The following is a 13345-nucleotide window of genomic DNA, read 5'->3' as shown; positions in this document are numbered from 1 at the left end:
TGACACATTGCAACGGATTTTGATCGTAGCGTAACCACAAGAGGTACATGTACTGAAATACTCATACAGTGTACAAAGAAAAGCCACAAATGCGGGAGTTTCGAGTGTAGGTCATAAAAAAGAAGTTTTGTTTAAATTTTAAGTTAAAAATATGAACTCTAATCATACAGCAGTAGGTACGAATTTGCCTTTTGGATCTAGCTATTAATTCTACGCTACATTCTAAGGGCAATTGCATTATAAGTACTTGTGGTTATAGTGAAAATTATATTCTAATGAACAGATAGTTTCGAAATTTGTTATAGGTATATTATTTTAAATACTAAACTTTAAAGTATTGAATCTTTAAACTGAATCGATTTGCCTTTATTATCAAACATACAACCTTATCAATACACATACTATGACTTACGAATAGTTAGTTATACGGCGTTGTTTTGTGGCATACTTTAGATGTGGTCGTGGTCTAAAGTATAAACCGCTGTGTAGCTATTCGTAAAAAACGATGAGACCATGCCAGTGTTCGAATACAGGAGATAAATAACAAATTTTCTACTAAAAAGGTACTTAATACTTTTCACGAATGACTTTCAAGATGAAAGAATAATTTCAAACCTGCAATAAATATACTTTGCGTGGTGATTAGGGCATTTAGTAATTTAGTGAGCCTCGCCCGCGCGGGGAGGTTCAATCACACCGAATAAAGAAGAGATAGAGAGAACAAGATAGAATATCGAATAAAGAATTTTAAAAAAAAAGGTTCTTATAGAAGGATCGAAATAGACAAGACTCTGAATAGGTACTTAAGTATTGACAGGGTCTTTATTAATACTTCTCATATTATGGTAATTCTAATTTACGGTTAATGTTAACAAGTTTCCCTATTTTGTTAACGTGCTTTATATTCCCCATACAGGTCACGAGACGAAAACCCACATCTGTTGACAACGTCGACTTTAACCATATTTTAAGTTATTTGTTTTATTAATAGATCTAGGATTTAATAAGCGTAAAATGTAAGATTTATTAGGTATTTCCTATTGTGCTCTGATATTTGATTTACCCTATAATGGTCACAAAACGAATACCCAATAATAAGTAAGTTCATTAGGTAATACTTTTCTACGTTTCAAAAATATAAAGCACTTTTCCTTGTAATTTTTTTTTTACATGCGAGTAGGTGTAGGTAGGTAGAGAAAAGTAAGTACGGCAGTAAGTAACCGTGTTTGATTTGCATCCCCGCCATGCAAATGCTGTCAAATAATAAAAAAGAACATGTTTTGCCTTCGACGTTATAGTGAAAGTAATGTATTGTGTAGTCAATTGAGAAATATGGGTCGAATTTGAAATGTAAAAAATACAAGACTTATTACTTTCGCTGTAGCTTCTTAGAAAAAGCGAATGAAGATTATGATTTAAATTTAACAAAAGAGGACAACGTATTCAGCAGTATGCCCATAATTTGAATATTGAATAACCACTATCGACATTCTAAAATGTATCAATTAAAAATGCATCATTGAGATGAATTTGAATATTAAATAACCGCTAACTACATCCAATAGGTATATCAATTAAAACTAAATCATTGGAACGGAGAATCTACTACGAATTTAAATATTAGGCTTTTTTTTTCATTAAAAATATTGGCTCCTATATTACGTCTGTTATATTCTATTTTTGATCTTTATAGTGATTTTTTTTTTCTACTCGTGCGACGATACTAAATCTAATGTGCAAGAGCGAGCGAACTGGTTTATGAGTTTCGTATACATTCATTGATAAATGTATCGTAAAAATGATTCACGAATTCTTCTGTGACTACGGTACAAAAGGTATTCAAATTATGCTGGTAAGCATCGAAGACATTGTTATTTATTAATATTTTCAAAATACACCGTTGCATAGGAAGTTGGTAGTGAAACCATTCAAATAATTTGTATGCCAACAGGCAGAATGTAGTGGGATTGAATATATTTTATACTAAGACCATATTTGTACCTGCATTCCATACAAATAAACAAATTATTATTATTATTATTATTAATGCAATATCCAAAGTCGAAGAGAGAATATTGTTACAGCTTATCGAGCACCTGTGTTACTCCGTTTGTGAAGCTGAAACACCAAACCCCTGTTGGTTTTTTTTTCTATACGTAAAGGAACTCATATTATGTCGATAAACATTACTTATACTTTTTTTTAACATACTCATAACAGTATTGAAATTTCGAGAAAAAATTAGTAGTCCGTGATCAAGAATAAGGCATAAGTATCCGATTTACGTCTTTACGGATCCATCAGATCCAATAATAACATTAGACGCTTTCAGCTCTAATACTAGGAGCAGGCTTAGGGACCCCGGTAACCGTACTCGTCGAACTCGACAAAGAGGTCGACGTGCAACCTAACCCATGCATCAGCCCGCTGAGTTTCTCGCCGGATCTTCTCAGCAGGTCGCGATTCCGATCCGGTAGTAGATTCATTCGCGAAGCAATTGCTCTTGAGTTGTTAGGTCTCCTTCGGAGGCGCTCGGGCAGTTGTTAGCAAATCCCACCCCTCCTGGCTGAGCCTTTGCTCGCCCACCTGTCCTGGTGAAACTGGAAAGGCCTTCGGGCCACCAGTAATCTTTCAATCATAAAAAAAAAAAGTATATTATACGCGAAAATTGAAAACGTATTTTTTGAAGTGATTAGCGGTAGGCAGCGGCTTGGCTCTGCCCCTGGCATTGCTGAAGTCCATGGGCGACGGTGACCACTCACCATCAGGTGGGCCGTGCGTTCGTCTGCCTACAAGGGCAATAAAAAAAAAGAAAAAGAGTGAAATGTCGATACAGAAGAGCTTTTTTTTTTAATAATTATCATCGAAATAGTTGAATAAATGACATTGAATTCTTATTTATTCTTTTCGAAGTTTCCTATTTATTATATTGAAACATGTCATTCAGTAACATCACGTCCATTTGTTTGAACATTTCACAGCAGTTAATGGACATACAATGGTTACTTACGTTGAACAGATAAGACAGCGTGCAAAATTTTGGACGTGTTAATTTTAAAAACAATATAACTATTCAAGTCTTTGCTAACAATGTTACCAGATCTCCGTATCCCCGGACGAATTCAGAGTACACATCACTTGAAATCAATTTCGTCACAACGCAATCATGTACACACGTCATTTGAGATACATTGGACTACAGACCATCCTTCGTTATAACCACACTCTTTCAGACTCGAAACGCCATACTTTTTCATGAAGCGATTTAAATTTCGGTCACCTCCGATATTAGTTTCATAAAAAATATAATTCAATATATTTCATGCATTTTCCTCATTAGACTAAATAGAATAATAAATAAACAAATCCTTTGCATTTTCCGTATTTATTTAATTTTTTTTTATTCCTAATATTACTACACTTATTATTATCAAAGTAAAAAATAATGATGGTATTGTCCGGCCGCTGAAAGATAATGTAACTCTGTAGGGGCATTTCATTTGTATATATTTTTTTAAATAATTGTCAAAATACTGCAAATTTGCCCTAAATTTTAGTTAATCGATCACATTCTCTCCGGCGGCCAGAAAATAATTATAACGAATTACTACTCGCACGTATATGATAATTAACAAAACAGTTTGGGCACGTCGACCAGGTTTAAGTGTAATTATGAAAAAAGAATAATAATTATTTCTAAACAGTAGAATTACAAGGTCGGATCTGGTTTTTGCTAAATTTCTATTTACACGGGTTCGTGTAAAATTTTGTCTTTTTCATGAAATCAATTATTTCGAGAAATAATATCCAGAAATTGTTACACAAACACCTATAGTGGACCAGTTATAATTGTCTAAGTTAAAATCATGACCTTATACTTCTAATGTTGAGACTTCCATTTAGACCTGTCGGATACTTTGGTTTTTAAGTCTCCGCATCACGAATTCCGAATGGTAATTTGTGGGTTTACTTTTCGATCGAGGAAATCTTCGGATCCTCTATAGATGTGATGTCAAAATTCGGTATCACTACATAGTATAAAAAACAAGGTCGCTTTCTCTGTCCCTATATCTGTCTGTCCCTATGTATGCTTTAATCTTTAAAACTACGCAACGGATTTTGATGCGGTTTTTTTAATAGGTAGAGTGACTGAAGAGGAAGGTTTATATGTATAATAACATCCATTAAATAGTGGAGAGAGAAATCAATAATAAATTACAGTTTCCGAAGAGAAGCGAGGGCGGGTCGCTAGTTCCTAATAAAGAAACCAAACCAGGAAATGTGCGCTAACGTACATAATTAGTTGACAGCTTCGTGTCAACTGTGTGTGTGACACGAAACTGAGCACAACTGATTCAACAAAATAACAAAAACATACGCTATGACTAATTTATGTTAATATTAAATTTGATCGATTGTTTTAGTTCAAACCCTAGTGAGCCTAGGAAAGTATTTTACATACGCTACATGACACAGCGCAAACATTTTTAAAATATTTTTATTTTGTAAACTACACACAAATAACTTGACGATGGTTAACTACTTGAATCATTACCTTACTCTAAAAACTACTTTACAAACTACAAAATGTGACGCTTACGATTAATTCAAAATCTAAACGAATTTTCTCACGATACTAACAATTACTATATTTTGTGTCAGAATATATTATAGTATAAAAATCAAATATTTTATTTTACAATTAAGAGACATAATTTGATATGAAAAATTAATTTTATTATTTTCAAGTAAAAAAATAAATGAAATGTGTTGAATTAAACGATATTATTTACATGTACTGAAGTAGAGAATTGATTCAATATCATATCGTCGGCGGAGTACAACATTGCAAAATGTAAATTGATTTTCTTAAATACGTAAGGTTCGACCCAGTTTCTTCTCAATAAATAATAAAATAGTTTGATACCACAGCCACCAAAATCAATACATTTGTTTATTGTTTCATTAAGATGATTGATGGTAATGATACTAAGGGCGGGGGTCTACAGGGAGGCAACTAAACTATTAGGCGATAAAAACTAAAATAACAAAAACGATTCTTAATTTTACGAACTGCTTCGTTAAATTAATTTTCTTACAGCGAATTTTTTCAGCAGTCTGAGGTAAGTAATTCATTAATATATGTACGAGCATTTGAGAAGATACGTTTACTGTAGGTTTTAAGTATTGAAACTCGTTTAATTCGAAAGTTATATTTTACTTGATTTACTATACAAACCACGCCGTCCAATACTAAATTAAATCATCTCATTAAATTATATCGATTTTCGGCGCCATGCTATGTCCTCTCGATTTATTGATCAAATAAATAGGTTCTGTATTTAATTTAAAAAGGTGGCACAATGTTCTTTCTTCGCGGCGTCGATAATAATGTTGTAACAAGATGCATCACGATATTAATCAATAATATTCGAATAATAATAATTTTCAGATTAATATCCAATGATTAAAATCGATATTTTACTAAAGCCATAATTAAATTTTTAAATACCTGTAATATTTTATTTGACAAACAATGTTGCGTTTCTCGAGCTGATTCTACTGAAACTTGAATTATAATTTATGGCATTTTTATGGTATTTTCTTGGTACAAAATTTGTCACATTTACTATTTGCATTTTCAAGACAGCTCTTGTTACATAGTTTTTGTACCTTAGTTTTTGTACCTTATTTTTTGTACCATATTATTATAATTTTATCATCATATAGTATTTAGTAGAATAAAAACCTTTTTTATTGTTATTAGTGTTCTTACAATTTTTTTTTTTTCAAAGGATATCATTTAATAAAAAAAAGTTTTACTGATTTAACTGTCAAATTAGTAATCTAATATATATAATATTATTTTTATCATGATATGATGTTTGGTATTAATTTGTTGAGCACTTTCATAGATACAGACAAATGTTTAAATTTTCTAAATGTAATCCTAAATTACACCACGGAAGTGAACATTAAATAATCACAAAGACAAGATAATTCCGTCGTGAGCATACAACAAATGTTCAAACATACATTTCGGTTGTAATGAACTTTAAGAAGTGTGCGGTTTATAGTTAAGGCTCCATTCAAATATACAAAACAATTCTTGATATACCTTATCGTAGTACGACTATGACATTTAAACGTACATTGTTTGTTCTAAATAAATTCTGATCAAACATTTGAAATGACGCCACAACATACATCAGGCGTTGTTTATAATATTTTATAATTAGAATAATTATTCATGATTATGAAATTCTTATCAAAATATTAGCTTACATAGATATTATTTGCTGTTACATGTCACATTATTGTATTAGTCTTGATTTTTCAATCATCAGATGTAGTTTTTAATAGGATAATTCTACAATTAAACAAAATCACAGTTGTGTAAATAAAGTAATTTAAATATTTCAATTTTTATTTGGTCATGTTGTAACTTGCTTGATGGATAACATTTATCTGATATTTAAAAAATCAGCGGTTCGTATAAAAAAACATTGACTTCAACTTATGAAAAAAACATTAAATAAAAATATTATCTACCCTGAATACATTTCTATGGATAATTACATTAGACTTGCTTAGTAAGACGTTTAGTTTTTGCATTCATATTTATGATGCAAAAACAAATTACAAAATTCTCAGAATAAACACAATTAGTTTTAAATTATTATAAGTACATTCTAATATAATATCTAATTATTGTTTTATTTTCGATATGGTAGTAGTAATAATAATGATGTCCAAGGAAAATAAATCGCTTGATTTGAATTTCACGTTTACAATTTACGAGAAGTAAAAAAATATATTTACAAATTGTATAAAAAATAACATAAAATCTACATTAATTGAACACCTACAAATTGTTAAATTACTCAAGACAAGTCATTGCTTGACAAAGCAAAAGTTTTCGTTGGAGTGCAATCATCATAATATGCTATGACTGTTGGAATTGCCTTTACCCATAATTCGTGACAACTTAACAAAAATTCGCCTTCTTTATTACAAAATGTACATTTTATTAAAACAATTTTAAATGTTAGCTTGCTTTTGTGAAATTCATTTTAGACTACAGACTATTTCTTTTCTAATGGCAACGCTGCTCATCACTAAGCAATTTTTGTGTATTTTTGTACTAAATGAATAAGATAAAAATATTAAAGTTTGCTCTGAAACTCATGGTCACTTGATGAAGATGTGGAAAATATTTTGGTAATGTCCAATCTTATAGATAGACCGCAATTAAGACAAATGTTAAAAAAATATTTTTGTAATTTAGAATATTAGTGAATACATTGATATTCGTATTGTAATGTGTCAGAGTGCAACAATAATTGTTGCCAAAGCGAAAATAAACTACTTATTTAAATTGACAGGGAACGAATAAACTAAAACGAATAAGACCACACGTATACAACTTTCTGACAGTATTCGTATGACGTGTTTAAAAAGCTTCGATAACTCTTTATGAAGCGTTTGTGTTTTGTAAATGAATATTAAGAGGAAATATTGTGGACTTCGTAGGACATTCGTTAAGGAGCAATAATAGAGGTACACTTCTTCGAGACCGTTGACCAGCGCGTTATTTTAAACTTTGTTCCATTGCGAGAGGTGTACAAACATTAGTGATATTTAACCCTTTGAACGCGAACCGTCGACAGATCGACTCTCTATTAATGCATATAAAGTGCTGAGCGTCACAATGCCGACTATTTGCGCAGTTTGATTATCGATATTAGGTATCGATATGTACGGACGTGTCTTAGCGCGCTCATGTATATAATCATATTTTACCATTGAAACTTATTTTTCTGTGAATTTAGCATTGATTTTTGTGTTTTTTTAAGTTAATGATTTTTTTAAGGTACTTTTTTTCCAAAATCCTTTAGTAATTTCTACATAATTTGTGAAAATAATCTCAGCTTTTAAAATTTCGAATGTGATTTTATTCGCTTTATTATCTTTATCTTTGTTTTCATGAACGTTTCATAAACACCCTGTATTTTGCTAATTTGTATGAAAAATCTGACGGCACGGCACATTGCTGGTATCAAGTAGTTGCTGGAGCCCATTGACATCATAACATGAATGCCATCGTCCACCTCCTTGAAACATGAAGTTAAAGTTTCGCTTATATTATTTAAGGGCTCACCCTTCAAAATGAAACGCACGATTGCTTCGCGGCGTTAAGGAGCAGTGTGTTTTGTGCGAGTTCTTTAACTTCTCGATCGCGTAAAAGTTAACTCAAATTTCTATGGAGTTGGAACAGCGCCCCTAACGGCAAACGAAGGGAAACTGTTCGAACTCCAAGCATACAGAATGATGGTACGTACCCGTGTGCGCTTACAATACGCCCTACAACGCACTACTAATCATATTAATTTTAAAACATGGTCTAACATTTTCAAAATGTAATAAATACACTAAAAAGTGTGTTCAAGATACCGAAAATAAAATTTCAAATATATGATTTAAGCAAATCAATAAACTGACATTCGATATCGATAGTTTGTGAGCACTTTTAATATCAAGTTACAGCGGCACAAAATAGTGAGGGCGCCTCGGGTCGGTCTCAGGAAAGAGTAATAATGTATGTACTTGAGTCGATAGCGTGACGTCATTAATGTTAAACGACACCTTCCAGAACTTTTTAGCGGGATTTTCAAAGAAGCACGTTTTTAATTTTTTATTTACAAATCATTTTTTTTGTTAGCATTTGTTTAATTTTAATTAATGTTCTATCTGTAAATTTTGAACAATTCCGTTTATTTGTTAAGATTTATAAATATTCTGATTACCTTATGATTTTATTAATAAGATTTTGTTTTGTAACGAACTTGAATTAGAATTAGTCGAAGTTTAATGTTTGATTTTATGTATGATTATACAAAAACAATGAAATATAAATTGGAAATGATGAGACAGACGCCTTATGGTGTTTTATAAAAAATATTTCAGCTACATTTACGTTGTAATTTAGAACAAAGAATACTTAAAGTTTAATTTTAGACTTTAACTGACACAAGAAACATACAATGATAAATTATAATTTTTACAGTTAATCTTTTAATATTTCTACATTTCAATGTCGATTAATGACAACTTACAACTTACATTCATTTAACAAATTCAACTTACATTCATTTATTATTATCACTAATAAATAAATTAATATTGCGTAATTCTACTACGCACCTACTGAATGTGTAAAATGGTAAAAAAAAACGATACAATACCTACGTTAACAAATCGCTACATAGAATAATATTGAAACGTCAGAAATTGAAATCTAGTTTACGCTTATCGTTATAAAGGTCTACAAATAAAAAATTTGTAGAGTAAAAAAATAAAAGGAAAAATGATTTTCCGTCTGATGGCTGCGCGTGTCTAGTTCAGCGGTCGGGGAACTTTCTTAATTATTACCCCAAAATATTTTTGTGTAAGTTGATATTACCCCATGGCCAAGAACAAAAAAAAACGAAATCGCTTCTTTTTAGCATCTTTCATATTATAGCCCCCATGATAACTTTGAAAAGAAAGGAATAACTAAAAATTTAACGATTCTAAAGAAGTTTCACTTGAATATAATATACTTTTTACTCACAAAAGTTTCATTTTTACCCCCCAAAATGTCATTTTACCCCGTTTGGGGTAATTTACCGCGGTTCCCCGACCGCTGGTCTAGTCTGTCGGTCTAGTTGGTGCTAGGGCTGTCGGTGCCGCTGCCGCTGTTCTCTGCGGCGTGGGCGAGCACGGCCCTGGCGCCCTTGTTCTTCTTGGCCGACTTGCTGAGCGTGGCCACCTCCTTCAACAGGTTCTGTATCTTTGTGTTCATCATGTTGAACTTTGTCTCGTTTTGACGCTCTTTATTTTTCATGTCATTGCGCATCTCGGTCGTATTGTTTAGGTGTTGTGCTTTTAGTTCAGTTATCTGAAATGATTTTTATTTGGTTTTTTATACGTTTTCAGTGTGAGCTGCGCTGTCTTTGTCGGCCTTGCGGCCTTAAGCGGCGCGCCACACCGAGTGGCCGATATGCGATCTTCCGTCCGTCGGCGGCTTAGAAGTCGACTTAGAACTACTTGCGTAAATGATATTATTATCATAACGTACCTTTAGATGCAAAGTGTTCGTTCGGGGCTCACGGGTCGCGTATCGTCCACCAGCCGTGGCGCTCAGCTTATTTTAATCATTACATCTAACACGATTACTTATATGATTTTAATACAAAAAAAGATGTGTGGTGTCGTGGGACACCGGATAGGAACGAAGTTCCTTATTATAAAAATATTAATTTTAAGTTCTATTCGAGGTATAAAGAAAATAAAACTGGAAGTTTCGCAACAACCCGCGGTCATTCAGTAACGTGCGAACTTATTGTGGTACACTTCATTCACGGTTGTTTGCATAAGAGTTAGTGTATTGCGCAAACGAACGCTCTGAGATCGTGGACAATGAATGATAAAAAAATATGTTATTTTTTGTACGTTATTACAAAGTTAAGTCGTACACTGTGTGCATTACTAATAAAAATCTTACGTTACGGACGTTTTTTCCCGGTTAGGGTACCCCTTCGCATCGTCCCATGAGGAACGTTGTTAAAAAAAACCTGTAAAACTTCACTTGTTCGCACTCTGTCTTTATCGTTTAACTCGCACTGTTAAAACCATATAACTTAAATCGCTCGCGACTTAATAACGAAGAAAGAGGAAAATGCATGAAATTCAATTGGTAAGTCAAAATATGTTTCGCCGCTCGAAAAAATCGAAACCGGATAAAGCATTGCGTTTCGCATTCCACACACCGCACGCACTCACACCCCTCTCATACACAACTATAAAGCGCCCTGTAAACGATCAAATTGTTTGTCAAATTATTTGACAGTATGCAGCTTTGTTTGACGCGTTTGTCGAACAGTCTACGGGTTTGTCGTGTTTGATGGAAATCTTGATTGACGGCGTGTTTGACAAACAAGTTTGAACGTGTATGGCACTGTTTGTCAAAAAAGATCTCAGTCGTTGCTCGACACGACGTCTCGTTACGGCAAGGAGAAAACCGAATCCACGGGCAAGTTAACAAACTTGTTTGATCGTTTAAGCTATTGTTTGATGAAAACGTAAAGTTTGACAAACAAATTTGATCGTATACAGGGCGCTTAAGGCGATAAATTAAAACGACGTACCTGACGATCCTTCGCCATTAGCTCCATGTCCTTTTGTTGAACTTTCTTTTGTAAACTAGCGATAGTTTCTTTAAGTTGCGTCATCGCCACGACGTGGTCTGAGCTGTTTGGATCCAATTCACCTGTTCAATTTTAAAAAAAATATTTAGTTGATTAGTTATTATTATAGCAACGATTTAACGTTTAAGGCGATTTCGATTCAATATGAAAATCTTCGTTTGAGCAAATTTAATTCTGATATAAACTTTCTAATGTAGACTTAGCGGCGAAGCTCATGATAAACTTTGGACACAGTGTCGTTTGTAAAATCGATTAAATAAACGTGAAAAAAGAAAAGATTTTTCAATATAATCGATTTTTTTGGATCAGACCAAAACTTACAAATGTATGTTCTAACCTAAAAATCTATAAAGCTGTATTTAATAAACTATAAGTACATTCACTAATGTGTACCTAAAGGAACTGAGTACTGACTTGGTGGCACGGCGCCTCGGACTGCTGAGCCGAACACGTGTGTCTGTTATGTCGGTTTTTAATATGTATTATTTAATAAGTATAATTAGGTACGTATCTCAGTAATATATTTACTGGTAGCAGGACTTCTTGTGAGTTCGCACGAGTAGGTACCACCACCCCGCCTATTTCTGCCGTGAAGCAGTAATGCGTTTCGGTTTGGAGGGTGGGGCAGCCGTTGTAACTATACTGAGACCTTAGAACTCATATCTCAAGGTGGGTGGCAGCATTTACGTTGTAGATGTCGTGGGCTCCAGTAACCACTTAACACCAGATGGGCTGTGAGCTCGTCCACACATCTAAGCAATAAGAAAAAAAATGTATGTATGTATTGGGAACCTTGTAATGGATTCAATTTCGATTTTTTCTCGAGAGGCTGCGAGTCCAGCGACAAATCTCCAGAGTTCATCGACTTCATCATGTCGGACTTGCGTTTATCTTTGTGGCCATGTTTGGATCTGTGAACAATTACAAAAAGTCTTGACATTTACATATTATATATATTTTTTTACATTAACATTTACAAAAAAGAAAAAAAACTATAAGCATTCGAATCAATGGTAATGCTAGTTAAAATATCTAACCCAGAGGTATCAGCAATACTCAAAGCAATAACCAACCTCTGCTTTGTAGAGTCACAATTTTTAATGAGGCGTGAAGAGGCAAGTCTCATTATTCATAGCTCCAACGATTACCTTGCCAATTCGATTCATATCGATTTGTATCCCAATGCTATAGGACGTTTTGGCACGAAATCACCGACCACCTTGTGTTAAGTCGTTTATCGGGTATCGTCGATATCACGACATGACACCTTGAGACATGAGGTCTACGTCTCAATTGTATTGTAGAACCGCTTTACCGCCCCTCAAGCCGAAACAGGCAGGATGATGATGCACAGGCGTGCGGGATTACAAAGCTGCACCCTAGTAGCAGTTCAAAAGTTTGCATCATGCGTTTAAATCCCTCATCGCATTCAATGTAATATCTTCTTCATTAGTCCCAAATAGATTAACTCACAGATACAGCCCATTGAGTTTCTGAATGGGTTTCGATTGATAAAGGAAAAAAAAAAGTTTTAAAGTACATCGCGCAACACCCTGTACACGATATCAACGCGCAGCTTGTTATTTCAGGATTATACAGCGTTAGTTGAACCTCGCGGAACACCGGATTTAAATATAAAGGCATGTTCACAATATACGATCCGTTGATAAATACTACATATTTTGCTCTCGACTGACAATGAAAACTTACTTGTGAGACCTGTGCTTGTGTTTATCAACAGACGATAACTGCTGCTTTGTTCGAGCCAGCGCCCTTTTGAGTGACTGAGTGCAGAGCCAGCAGAGTAATTTCCCATCAACCTGCAATAAAGATTAGTGGTATCTTTTGTATTTTATATAGTTTGGGCAGATTATTAATTGATGTATTGAGTGTTTAAGGTTTTCCCCACTTTAAATATCGAGGAGAGTAAGGAGGATAAGTATGTATTGTTTTTATTTTATTATTAGTGCTTAGATGGGTGAACGACCTCACGGCCGGTGTTAAGGGGTTACTGGAGCCCATATGTACACCGTAAGTGTTGCCATTCACCTTGAGTTACGAGTTCTAAGTCTCAGTTTTTTTACAGTACAACGGCT

At 33.6% G+C, this 13345-nt stretch overlaps 1 protein-coding gene across 1 annotated transcript in view; it reads right to left on the bottom strand.

Moving 5' to 3' along the window:
- Positions 1–3369: 3369 nt before the first annotated feature.
- LOC101746282 (protein FAM76A) overlaps positions 3370–13345 on the bottom strand; it is a 35490-nt gene continuing 25514 nt past the window's right edge. The window contains exons 5-8 of the mRNA XM_012688564.4: positions 12960–13069; positions 12042–12160; positions 11190–11311; positions 3370–9940 (exon numbers count right to left, since the gene is read on the bottom strand). Coding sequence (XP_012544018.2) covers positions 9704–9940; positions 11190–11311; positions 12042–12160; positions 12960–13069 — 588 coding nt within the window. The 3' untranslated portion in view covers positions 3370–9703. The remainder of the gene's footprint in view (positions 9941–11189; positions 11312–12041; positions 12161–12959; positions 13070–13345) is intronic.

Source organism: Bombyx mori, chromosome 9, assembly GCF_030269925.1.
Source record: "Bombyx mori chromosome 9, ASM3026992v2".
Lineage (NCBI taxonomy): Eukaryota > Metazoa > Arthropoda > Insecta > Lepidoptera > Bombycidae > Bombyx > Bombyx mori.
The sequence above is the reverse complement of the archived record's forward strand: the minus strand, read 5'-3'. Positions and strand labels throughout refer to the sequence as shown.